Raw genomic sequence first — 12517 nt, 5'->3', positions numbered from 1 at the left:
GAGCCCCAGGGAAGCACGAACACACACCTGTCGTTTGAGCCGAGCGGTACTTAAGGGATGGATATCAGTAATTTTGTAGGCAGGTGTCTGTTAGGAGAAGGGGATTTTAAAAAGCAACGAAGCCTTGGCACATCTTAATTACCTTGTCAGTGTAGTTAACGGGTAACCGAACCTGCAGGAACTCTGAGGAGCTGAAACAGCAACACTTAATGAGAACTTACCGTGGGATTGCAGCTGACTCGAAAATGTAGTGCAGAGAGAACAGAAGACAAAGCTGATGAGAAGGTGGAAGGATTGCAACAGCCTGCAAAGCCATCTGCTCCAACAAACGTTCGTGTGCGTTCACGTTTGCTTAGTGTACCTATAGATACGTCGCTGTGAGTATTGGCAAAGGTCACTCTGAAAACGGAGCTTACACTGCAGGCAACTCTCAGTGGTGGGGAATGGAGTATTAGCCTCTGTTCAGTTCACTTGGAGCTGACTTACGTTTGTTAAAGATGAGCTGCACCTGGGGAGCAAACAGACTGAAAGACAACCTGAGTGCTGGGAAACTGGAACCTGCAGTAGGAATGGGTTGCTGCAGCTGGGGAGGCAAAGAGGGATGATGTAGGGAAGGCTGAACATGCAACTGTGGATTTCTACTGAATACGAATGGCCAGTTGTTAGATTTACGTGAACCATTTTCTTTTCCCATTTCTTTTTTCCCCAGTGTGAGGCTTCAGAAACAATTCATCCTCTTTTGTCATTTGATATTTACAAATTATATGTATATGGGAGGGGATTATGTAATTCTTAATTCCCTTTTACAGGGGAAAAGGAGGGAAGAAAGTATCTGTGCACGGCAGCAACCAGCAGCAGCTGTTCGAGAGGCAAAGCCCAAAGAAGGGCAGTATCTCCTGTGCTCTGATTTGACTGCTTTTACCGTTCAGCTGAGATAACTTGCTGCCAAAGTCTCAAGTAGCAGGCCATCCAGCCTAGCAAAACACAAAGGCCCCACACAAAAGGTAAGCCAGAGTAAGAAGAGTTTTGCAGTATGTTTGGGGGTTATCTTTAACCATTTAATGCTTTATTACTTAACTAAATAGTGTCTATGTTGGGAAACTGCAAACTACGAAGTAGACGAGTCATGGAATGAGGATAGAGGTAAAAGCTGCTTGGGAGGATAGGACATTGGCATCATGACTGCGAAGTCTCTGGCACCAGCACGGTGCTGGAGCTCATTCTAGTGCCATAAAACTCAGAGGGCAGCGGGTTTTGCCCTCGTGTCACATTGTGGCAGTCTTCCAGCAGTCGTGTGCTAACTAAGTTTCTTAAGTTTTATCTCTCAATTAATATGAATAAACCTGTTGAGACGGAACCTAAAGATAGTTTATTATTTGGAGTTTCATCCTTCTGGAAGTGACCTTCAGTCTCTACCACAATGCAAGTGAACTACAACACCTGTAATAGTGAAAATGCAACTGGTCTTTAATTGAGTTCAGTGAGGTTTATTACTGACATCAACAAGTGAGTCACATAAGGGATGAGATATGCAAGAGTTCACATGTAAGGTTTTTCCTTCAAAATCAATACTGAGAGTACTTGCTTGATGCTTGCCATTTTGTTGCTGCCTCTTCTAGACCAAAATCTTATGTGCCTGCATACTGCCATCTGAGAAGGCATCTTCTAAGATCCCAGTGCTGCGCCAGCCCTGCCTGATGAAGTTCAGAGGTTAAGACAGGCGACTGCTTAGATAGAGAGGTACGATGAGGGATCAGGCCATGTGTTAATAGAAGTCAGAGATTATTTAATTGGAAGCCTAACTTAATCACCATATGTGTCTAGACTTTGGAATAGAAACAAGGTCTACCCATATTCCAGGGATTGTACACTAGACATAGAATTATTTATAAGAGGACTGTTTACAGGATTAATAAGATGATATATTAAATTCCATCTTCTTGACATTCATACAGTCAGGTCAGATTTGGTGGTTGTTTTTTTTTTTCTTTGACTTTAGGTTAGTTAACTGTCAAGACTCAAATTTCAAACACATGTAAATTGCGCTGTATCCTAGTTACTGTTCTCCGAGTGCTTATTTTTAACCAGGCACTGAAACTTCCAAAATTCAAGCTGTTAGTTAGGTGACGCTGCATGGCCAGTAATTAATGTCAGTATATCAGACTTTCACTGTCTGCTTCATATTTAAAGTTAATGCTTCCAGTCCCCCGAGGACAAGGCAATATGTGAAATGCAAGGGAAGAAAGGTACCAGGGAGATTTAGACAGTTGAGAAGGCAAGTTCATTTATGCTATGGGCAAAAACAGTGCTTCTAAACATTTTCTCCAGTATTGCCCTCAGTGTCTGAAAGTCATTTCTTAGCACACTCAGACAAAGTGCACAGTGAAGTCCGAATGTACGTATTTTCTTCTTGGTGATTGTTGTACACAGTGAGTATACTTCTGGCATCTCTGTCTTGAGTTTGTGATCCATTTAATGCACCTGGTTTGTGTGTTATTGCATGAAGGTGATAGGAAAGGAGTTGAGGGGTCAGTATGAAATAAAGAATTGTATTTTGTATCCATGTGTTCCCTGGTAGAGATTCAGAGGGGGGGAATAGCACTATTTTTTTTTTTTTTAAGAAATCACAAACTACCCAGGTTACAGCTATTAGCATTGCACAGCTAATGAACTTAATCCTTTCTTCTGCTCACCGCACAAACATGATACTACTGCAGTGTTTTACAGACTCGGTATCTGCAGGAGTTAAGACTTCATTGATTCACTCCAGAGTTTAACCATTCCTGCTGTAATTTCCCCAATCCCCCAACATCTTGTTGGAATTTCTCTTGTTACAACTTGCAGTTGTTGCCTCTTGTCCTTTCCCGGTGTACCTGCAGGGAGAATCTGGCACCATTTTCTTTTCTATAGGTGTGTTTAAGGTAATTGAATACAGCAATTGCATAATCCCTCAGCCTTTCCTTCCCCAGGCTTGGACAAGCCCGTTCTCACCTCCGAGGCCATGCATGCCGTCAGTTTAACTGATCTATGTGAAATCTGCAGACAGTCCCACTATAAAGCTCTGTAAGGAACTTGTAGATGCTGTTTCCTTGAACCATATGTGAGGAAGCCTTCTGTTGCCCCCAGGTGGGTCTGTGGTTGCAGGAACTTGTTACCTTAACCACCATCTGCTGGATAGCAGTTCTGTGAAGGGAGGGTTACCCTCAGTGAGTTGGGTCTGATTTTATTCCAAATGCACAAAGAGTTAACATCTTTTGTAAGCTATTAGGTATGTCTAAGAGGAAGTAAACCACCAGCATTTGTAATCAGTTATTTTGAGTGCCGGTCGGTCTCAGTGGACGTTCCTGAAAGGCAGTTCTTGCCAGCGTGTCAACTGGATGCCTTTTCTCTGAAATGCTGGAATTCCCCCCAGCCTTTGCCAAACAAGCCTTTAAGACCTGGAAAGTCCCCAGCATGGGGTGCGTTGGGGTGAGACCTTGGTGCCCCTGCTCTTTTCTGGAAGCTGCAAGGGTTGGAGCGTCCTAGTGCTCATCAGGCCAGCATTGCTGGCTGCTGGCTAAATGCATGAATTAATTCTCTCCTCAGTCTTTATTAGCAGCTTTCATACAGCATTCCATAGACTCCACAGCCCTATTAAATTCCCTGTGACAATTACAAGAATTTGCCTTCTGGAAAGACTAATTCATGCAAGAGCTTTAATGAGTGTTTTTTCCCCCTCCCTGTAGATCTGTGCTTAAAAATCCTCTCTCATGCTGATACAAAAACACAGTTGCAGATTATATCTTTAAAAATACAGTTATGCTAGCGTGCGTCGCAGGACTGAGTCTCTTATCAAGCTGGTAATGAATTCACTGTTTGCTGTTAAATGAATGCTCTGATTATTTTTCAATGCATTGCATTACATACATTTGCAATTCCATTCTTAGTGAGGCTCTGTTGGAAAATGTGCTGATATGAAAAAAATTATTTTCATGTTCTGCTATCATTTAGGAGTAAATGGAGTGTTATCTTCCATTTTTTTGTATAACACTGTAGACTAGCCATCTGCTCCAGTGGCTGCTTTCATTACTAACAGGAGAATTTATTTTTAGATTCATATAGTGTGTAATGCTCGTATATTGATGCTGATCCTCAGTGTACACTTAAAAAATTAGCTGTTCTTTATTATTTATGAAAAAAAAAAATCCTACTCAAGAACAACAGAAGGAAAGTATAAACAAACTATCCTTATTCAAGGAAAATTCGTGGTTTTACTTTGTAAGCTCCTTTACTAGCAGCCTAGTGAAGCTGTTCACGCTTGAGGCATTCACAGCTCAAGGAATCCTCAGAAACACGAGTGAGTCATCAAATTATTCCTCCTTGCTTCTTAGCGAGCTGAAACAATGATCAGCCACCTAATAATAAAGGAACGCCGTGCTGCTGATTATAGGTTATTGTATGAGCTATCAGTGTGACCTCAATATTTCACTGAGATGCAAATTTTTAATTACTAATCTAGGCTGGGTTGTTTTTTCCTTTCTTGCTGGTCTTGAGACGTTGTAATGGGGTGTAATTTTTCAAAAGATGTGTTATAGCATAGTGTTAGTGCTATCCTGCTCTGTTCAAGTGTTCCGAGCAAGAAAAATGGAAATACTTCAAATCATTAGTCACCAGTAATGAGGGTGCTTGTGGCTCTACTGTGAGAGGTTAAACAACGTTGTTCAGCGGTTGGCATTCTGGTTAGGATATTAGACAGTGCTGGAGCCCTGTGATATTTGTGGTGTAGATGATACACGATGTGTTTTAAATAATTTGCTAACTGTATGTTCGGGTAATATTAAGCTGTCATAGTGGTAAATCAGTTTTTGTACTGACTCTTGCTTAGTGTTAAGATTAACGAAAATAACTTTTTTAAGAAGAAAGCTCAAAAGCTGTTTTGGTGATGCAAGCATGCTTCTCAAAACACAGTTCATTTATAGGAGTCGTTTAATTGGCTGCAAAACATAATTAAACTGCACCTCAAATGTATATGGAGCTGCTCTGTTCTTAAAGGTAAGGTCTTATGAAAGCGGGCCATATTTTTTTCAAGAAATAAGCCGAAGAACCACTATCTCAAAATCAGGACTGTGTCTTTCAGCACATACTCTACCTGTCAAAACTAATTTTATGTATCTCTGACTGAAGAGTTCTCTTTTTTTTTTTTCCCCTCACAACCTTGTCCTATTTTCCCATTTTTATTTTCTCCTTTAATTTCTTCCCATTAATTTTCCCTCTTCCCCCCCCCCTTGCATTCATTACCTTCCAATGTGGATGATTGAGTGTCACCATTTCTATATATCTTCTAGCCTGACTTCTGATTTCACTTTGATTGCCACAACTGTGGGGGCACTTTAATTTAACCTGATGCATACCATCATTGGAATTGTCAGTGTTATCCTATAAAATATGGTGTCAGTCTCCCCTTGGCATACAGATTAGTTAGCATTCAGTGTTCATTCTATGCATCTTAGAGGACCATTTAATAATTATACAGGAATCATGGAATCATTATGGCTGAAGAAAACCCAGTAAGGCCATCAGGTCCAACTGCCATCCTATCCCCACCATGCCCACTGAGCCATGTCCCTGAGTGCCACGTCTACCCCAATAAATAGCCTCCATGAAATTGTGCTCTGTTTTTTTACAGGTGGAAGAAGTAAGTTCTTGTCACTATAAGTGAAGTTCATTTCAGTGCTATAATCATACTAAGTGCCTTTAAATAGAATTTAAAACCTTTGAACTGTGAATAATAGAACAAATTTCATATATTTTAACTGCTGTGTATTAACAGTTTCCTGCACGTAACCATCAGCGTGGCTGATTCCAGCATTTGGATTTTAAGTCATAAGCTTAGCCACTGTGTTTGTGCATATTCACGATCTTGGTATTTTATATGCAAATCTCAGGATTTCACTACCGTGCATATTCTGCTGCATGTACTTCTCTGCCATAGTGCAAATCTCCTCTGAGCGTAGCCTTGATGAATTTTTACAGATAGTTTTATTCCACTTGCATGGCTAAGACATTTCCTGTATGTGTGCCAAGCTGTCAAAACTGCAAGGATCTAAATGAGGCCAAAGCTGCCACCCTTAGGAAACAGAGAACACAGAGATTTGAGGGCACGATGCTCGAGAGTTGTAATATCCTGCTGCAGTATAGCTTAGGTCTCTCGTTGAAGGGCTGAAATGCTTAAGGAATGAGCACTAGTCCAACATAACTGGATATTGTGAGGTTTATTTCTGTGAACAAAGAGCAAATCTGTGCCAGTTTGTTTAGGGCTGCAGAACTGGGAGAGTGTCAGGCATGCTGCTAAAAGGTGCATCTTTTGTCTGAAAGAATAAAACCTACGCATTATTAGTGCAATAATTCACTGTGTGAAAGTGCTGGAGCAGTCCAGTTGTAAACGAGTTACACCCTTTGCGGCTTTACTAATTCTCAATCATTTAAATGTGCTGTGATCCCTCAGTGTGCATGCACCATCTCAACTGCCTCGCTGAATGCTAATGAGCTTCTACTGAAAGTAATCACAGAAAGACATCTCTTCCACATCAACACCTATTACCAGCTCCAAAATTGGTTTGTTAAGCTTACTAGGGATATGCCCATAGTTGTGTAGCTGCCTGTAAAAACTGGAAGTCACAGCAGGCACTGTGAAATAGAGCAGTAAGATGGACTCGAGGACTATCATGTCGTGCCCATACCAGGGAGATGTCTGAGTGTTTACCAAATACGTTGCAGCCATCCCTAAGGCAGTGTAAAGACAAGGTAAAAATGAAGGAACAAACTGCATATGGAAGTCCATATATTAACAACACAGTTCCTATAATTAGAGGCAGGCAGGAAGCAATATATTAAGAACATGCTTATATCTAGCAGTGCCTTAGATCAGCTCTGAGATTTTCTCTGCTTCCTCCAGCAATCCAGCTGACAGATGGTGTCATAGCTTTGTGGCTGAGATCCAGAAGTGAAATGCATGTCTTGGGTTTAGTTATCACTAAAGGGAATCTTGAGTTGGGATGTGCGTACCCAAGCTGTCCCCAGCTTTTCATTCAGACCTTTCCCTTCCAAGAATTTCCTGTGATTGGTAACTTTGGGCTCATAACTCATTTTAATACTCCTCCTAGGGTTTAGCATATCTCAATGCTGTCTTTAGAAATGCTTTTTTCCTTGGGTGGAGTAAGCTGGAGTCATCTTCTGCCTGTATGAAAAATGGGATTTCTTAATTATTTTCCTGGTACATCAGTAGAAAGAAGTCACAAACCTACAGTCTACCTACTGGAAATATTTCCTCCATTTTGATGTGTTCTTTACACAGTGAAACTTCTTCCCTGTAAGTTGCCAACTCTGCCTTTTATGAAACTACAAATAAGCATGTGATTTATTACTTACTATTTCTTGATCAGGATTAAACACAGTCATAATCATACACATCCAGGATGAGACTAAGCTTAAAAGGAATTAGGTTGGGAGGAAATTCTTTACTCAGGGGGTGGTGGAGCCCTGGCATGGGCTGCTCGGAAAAGCCCCATCCCTGAAGGCATCCAAGGCCAGATTGGATGGGGCTTTGGGCAGCCTGATCTACTGGGTAGCAACCATCCCACAGCAGGGCGTTGGAACTGGATGGGCTCTAAGGTCCCTTCCAACCTAAGCTATTCTACGTTATCAACTTTGGCATTGAGGACTCTGTGATAACAACAGCTGCTTCACAAGAGCTGAATTAATATACCTGTTGGGAATCATCTGAACCAGTTGTACAGCTTTTGTTTTGTTACAGTTCATTCTTTCATTGTGCAATGGATTTCACAGTTCACATCCATCTGCAAATGTAATTTTTTTTATCCATTATGGCTACTTTTCCCCTTCCATTCATCTATTTTGAAATAAATAGAATAAATTAATTCAAATGCATTGCCTCCGAAATGCCTTTATTTTTATGGGATATATACTACCTCCACAGTGGAATTTGTTTGGTTCTTGTAGGGAAAAACTAAGTACTCACTTACAGTATCTTTTATTAGCCAGATGATGCTTTCAAAGTGTTGAGAAAACATTAGCAAATTAGTCTTCGTGCCAACACCCAATATGTCAGGGGTGTCTTCATTTTTATTTATTTTTTATCTTCACTTTGCTGTGAGGGCTACTGAGACATCCCAGATAAAGCTGTGCAGCACGTTAGAGTATATTCAGGACCTGGTTTGCTGATTGTACATGTCATGGAAGGACTGGTGGCCATACTACAGGGTATATCCCTCAGATTTGTGTAATATTAGTTCGCCATGGTATTTTAGCATTTAGTACTTCAGAATTTTAGTATTGGCAACATAATAGAGAGGTTGCAGTGAGCTGGAGGTCGGCCTCTTCCCTCGTATGACTAGTGATAGGACTGGAGGGAATGGCTTCAAGCTGCGCCAGGGAAGGTTCAGGCCGGACATTAGGAAATACTGCTTCTCTGAAAGGGTGGTCAGGCACTGGAATGGGCTGCCCAGGGAGGTGGTGGAGTCACCGAGCCTGGAGGTGTTCAAGGAATGTTTGGATGTTGTGTTGAGGGACATGGTTTAGTGAGAACCATTGGTGATGGGTGGATGGTTGGACTGGGTGATCCTGTGGGTCTTTTCCAACCTTGGTGATTCTATGATAATATTTTGTGGGAGCTGGTGTAGGAAACATCCCGATTAGAGACCTTTTAGGTTTCTATTCACAAATCTCCTCTGTGATGAGTTGTTACCATTCCTCGGGCTTCTATTTCTTCTACTAATCTTGTCTTGTCATTTATTCTGAGCAGAGATTGATTTTTGTCTGAGTTATACAAGGAGATCCTCTGCTTCTGCAGTTAACTCTGCAGAGAAGCATGTATGTTTTTTCATGGCAAGCTGCTTGAAATGGTGTGAGTTTATAACATGAAAAACCTCTCATGCTATCCTTCTGGATCTACATCATGAGCTTTGTTATCCTGATTTCTGACCACTGAGGTGTATGCATGGCCCCTCTTTTCTTCTTCTCTCAGCTGTCCCATCTTGGATTTTTTTTGCCTATCTCATTCCAATTTAAATACTTCTTTGCCAGATACTTAACTTCCCTGTATTTAATTTGATCCCATTACATCCAGTACTCGCTCCTTCTATCATTGCTCCTAATTTCTCACCCTGTCCAAATGCTTACAGCAGGGCTATAGTCACCCCTCAGTTATCAGTGAACTAAGCTCAATATTTAGCACTTCTGATGGCTTTTTGATAATGAATCGCCTCCTCTCCGCCAGTCTTCTGATGTGGGTGCTTTTTCCAGCGTTAGATGAATGGCAGGACTTCATTTTGAATATTCAATTAGAAGGCCAAATTCCCATTTGTATTTCATGAAAGGAATGTATGTATTTCTCATGTAATCAGTGCTGGCTTGAGAACATTAAAACTATACTAGACCGAAATTAGTGCTAGCCTGTACTTAAAGGGAGTATGAATTGAATGCTAGAATGAGTATTTTCCATCTTCAGTGTTAGTGTCTCATGGAAAGTATGTAACAGGTTCTATAATTGGCTCTGTAAGGGTGTATGGAACCTGTTATTCTCATTTCCTTTTACCTAAGGAAAGGCTGTAATAGTCCAGTTGTCTGATACTGTGAGGTTTGACAAGTTCTCCAAGTGATTTTGTGGATCTCCATGAGAAAGGCAGCAGATCAACGTTAAGTGCCACGAGAGCACCATTCAGGGTTCTGCTGTACACAGCCAGGGCGTCCCTTGGTAAGTCCATACAGAGAGCCTAATGTGGTGGAAATAGTGTCCCTTGGTAAGTCCATACAGAGAGCCTCATGTGGTGGAAACAGCGGACGCGTATCGTACAGCTGAGCACAGCTCTATCCAGAGCACACGGTGTCCATACTGGATGTATCAAGGCTACCTCAGCAAGGCCTGCTGAAATTCGGCACAAAAACTGGACATCGCTCTAAACGAAGCGTCGGTCAGCCTGCGCTGGGCGTCCTGCGTGTCCCAGGCGAGGTCACATCCCTCACCTGCTGCTGCTCCGACCGCCACGTCGAAAAGGGCACACGGGGAGGCGGGCGCCCGGCAGCCCTGAGCCTGGCACTGACGTGTCCGAGCGACGCCGCTGGGCGGCGCTGTTCCGGCTGTGCCGTGCTGAGCGCAGTCGTGGAGAACAATGAGATCAGCGGCAGAGAAACGCCGCCTCCGTCGTTTAAACCGAATCCCGGGCAGGAGCAAAGCTGCGTATCAGAGCGCGGGGAGGAAAAAGCCTGCCTCGTTAAAAATCAGCTTAAAGCCAGCCGTCCTCCTGCTCATCTCCGTCTTCCTGCCTTTCTCCCCCACAAACGAGCTTACGACTCTCCCTCGGGGACAACAACACCGGCAGTGGAGCTCCGGTGGCTTTGAAGAAATTTTTACGTGAATAAAAACGCCGCGCAGAGCCGCAGCCGCCTCGCGTGACGAGATCCGCCATGCACGCTCGTGCCGGGCGGGAGCGCGCCCCGTCGGGTGCCGCCGCGCTGCCGCCCCGCCCCTCCCCGCGCTCCGCCGCCGTCCCACAACCCCCCGCGCTCCGCTGCCAAGATGGTGCTGCAGGCGGCCTCCTGTCCGCGCCGGCTGCTCCTCGCCATCGCTCTGCTGCGGCCTCCGGCGGCCGCCGCCTGCGCGCACGGCTGGTTCGCGGGGAGCGGGCGGCGGCGGGGCCCGGGCAGCGGCACGGTGCGTGGGGCAGGGCGGGAGGGGAGGGCTGGGCTGGGCTGTGGGCGCTGAGGGCGCCGTGCCGGAGCTGCCGTCGGGGAACGGGTCCTGCTGTCCTGTGCCCCGCGTCCGCTCGCAGCTTTGTGGACGGGCGTTGGAAATCCGTATGTGCGAGCGGCGGCCGGCTCCCTCGTTTCTTCGTGACCTCAGGGGTGCTGTTGGGCTCCGTCTTCTGGGCCTTCGGCGCACGGCTGCGCCGCGCGGCCCGGGCTGCACCTCGGGGCCTGGCAGCTGTGTGAGCGCATCGCGTCTGGGAACCTTGGGCGCGCTGCTTGGCCGAGCTGCGTGTCCTGCGTCCAGGCGGCGGGGTGCGGGGACGCCAAGCGCTGTGCTGTGCTGTGCTGTGCTGCGCTGCACTGACCCTCGGGGCCGGCCTGACCCTGCCAGGCTGAGCGTTGCCGCTGAGGGCTTGCGGCCGGCGCGTGCTTCTGGAAGCGAAACCTGGCATTAGAGGGGCTGGGTCTTTTGGCTGCGTGTTGTGGCAGTGGAAAGCAAAACTTTCACGCTGCTGAGCTGCAAAGATTGCCAGAGCTTTGTGTCGGGTAAAATCAGCTTCTTCCAGCTGGCTTTCTAAAGCACGTGGCTTACAGCCTCTCCTCAGCAGTTCTGCAACTTGCTTGCTCAGGAAGAGTTGCTGTTCCAGCACGAAGGCTCACTTCATAGGGAAGTTGCTGGTAGCGTTAAACTGGGAGGGTAAGATTTAGCTTTTGAGTCTGACATCAGTTTTGTGGTCAGCTACCTTTTAGTTTCAGCATTTAAACGTGGGACTAAAAGACCTGTGTTAAGGGAACAGTTTCATAGTTGACTGCTCCTTTGCACATGGCTGAATACATTCAGTTTAGGTTTGCTTGCTTCTCTATATTTTGGAGCAGTCAACTCTTTGTTATTCCCTTTTTTCCTTTCTTATCCCCATCCGTTTCTCAGTGTCTGGGCAGTAGTTCTGTTCCCACACTTCTAATAGTTTAACTTTTAAAAAGTAAAGCACTCTTTAGTCTGCTACCAGCGTAGGAATTAAGTTAAATGTGAGCATCAGATCAACTTCTATAGTCTAAACGGTTTCCATCCTCAAAATCTTTATTGAAAATGTGGTTCCACTGTGCTAGTACCAGAGCAGCATCCATCTTCTCTAATTCCAGCGGGGCATGCAACAAGTTTGACAGTATTCTTGCATTGAGGGTTGCCACAGCTGTCTTTGGATGTTATAAGCTTCATGCTGAAGGCGAGCGCTTGTAACTAAGGTACAAATTGGAATTCTTTCTGTCAGCATGTTCCAGTGAATGATTTTGATTGCAAAGTAAAGAATTGAGTACGTATCTCAAATTGAATGAGTCCAGCTTTCAATAATTCATATGTGTTTTTCAATGTGAGTGAAGGAAGTGCATCTCAGAGATCAAATGAATTAACTTTCCATAAATTCTCGGATAGCTATTAGTTCTGCTTGATAATAACCTTAAGCCTTTTATCCTTCTTCCAAGAGCACTGCTGTTTATGACGAACGTCTCACTGTCACCTTGATTTATTGCCTCTGACAGGCAGAGTTCTGTTACAGATGGCAATCAAGTTAATATTACTTAGAAGAAGAGACGAGCAGGACTGAGCTAGTAAATTTGGGAGGCTTTTAGCATTGAAACTTGTGTAAGATGAGAAGCTGAAAGCTGAAGCTGATGCACACCAAGTGTTTTCCCACGCATGTTAATATCTTGGTATTGTCCTGTGTTCCTAGGAATTTCAAATATCACAGCAAGCAAACAGCAAAGTAAGCATTGTGAT

General features: G+C 44.2%; 1 protein-coding gene across 2 annotated transcripts in view; it reads left to right on the top strand.

Annotated features, from left to right (window-relative positions):
* Positions 1-19: 19 nt before the first annotated feature.
* Positions 20-12517, top strand: part of ABCB7 (ATP binding cassette subfamily B member 7) — a 47061-nt gene continuing 34563 nt past the window's right edge. Inside the window, exon 1 of one of the 2 annotated variants that reach the window (XM_015278590.4) lies at positions 20-1004. Coding sequence is in view for 1 of the 2 variants with exons in the window: in XM_420301.8 (XP_420301.2) it covers positions 10574-10708 (135 nt within the window). In the remaining variant the exon portion in view is untranslated. Of the gene's footprint in view, positions 1005-10549; positions 10709-12517 lie in introns of those variants that run through there. The other variant, XM_420301.8, reaches the window with a different exon arrangement.

This window comes from Gallus gallus, chromosome 4 (genome assembly GCF_016699485.2).
Source record: "Gallus gallus isolate bGalGal1 chromosome 4, bGalGal1.mat.broiler.GRCg7b, whole genome shotgun sequence".
Classification (NCBI taxonomy): Eukaryota; Metazoa; Chordata; class Aves; order Galliformes; family Phasianidae; genus Gallus; species Gallus gallus.
Note: the sequence above shows the minus strand (reverse complement) of the source record. Positions and strands in the feature narration are given on the sequence as shown.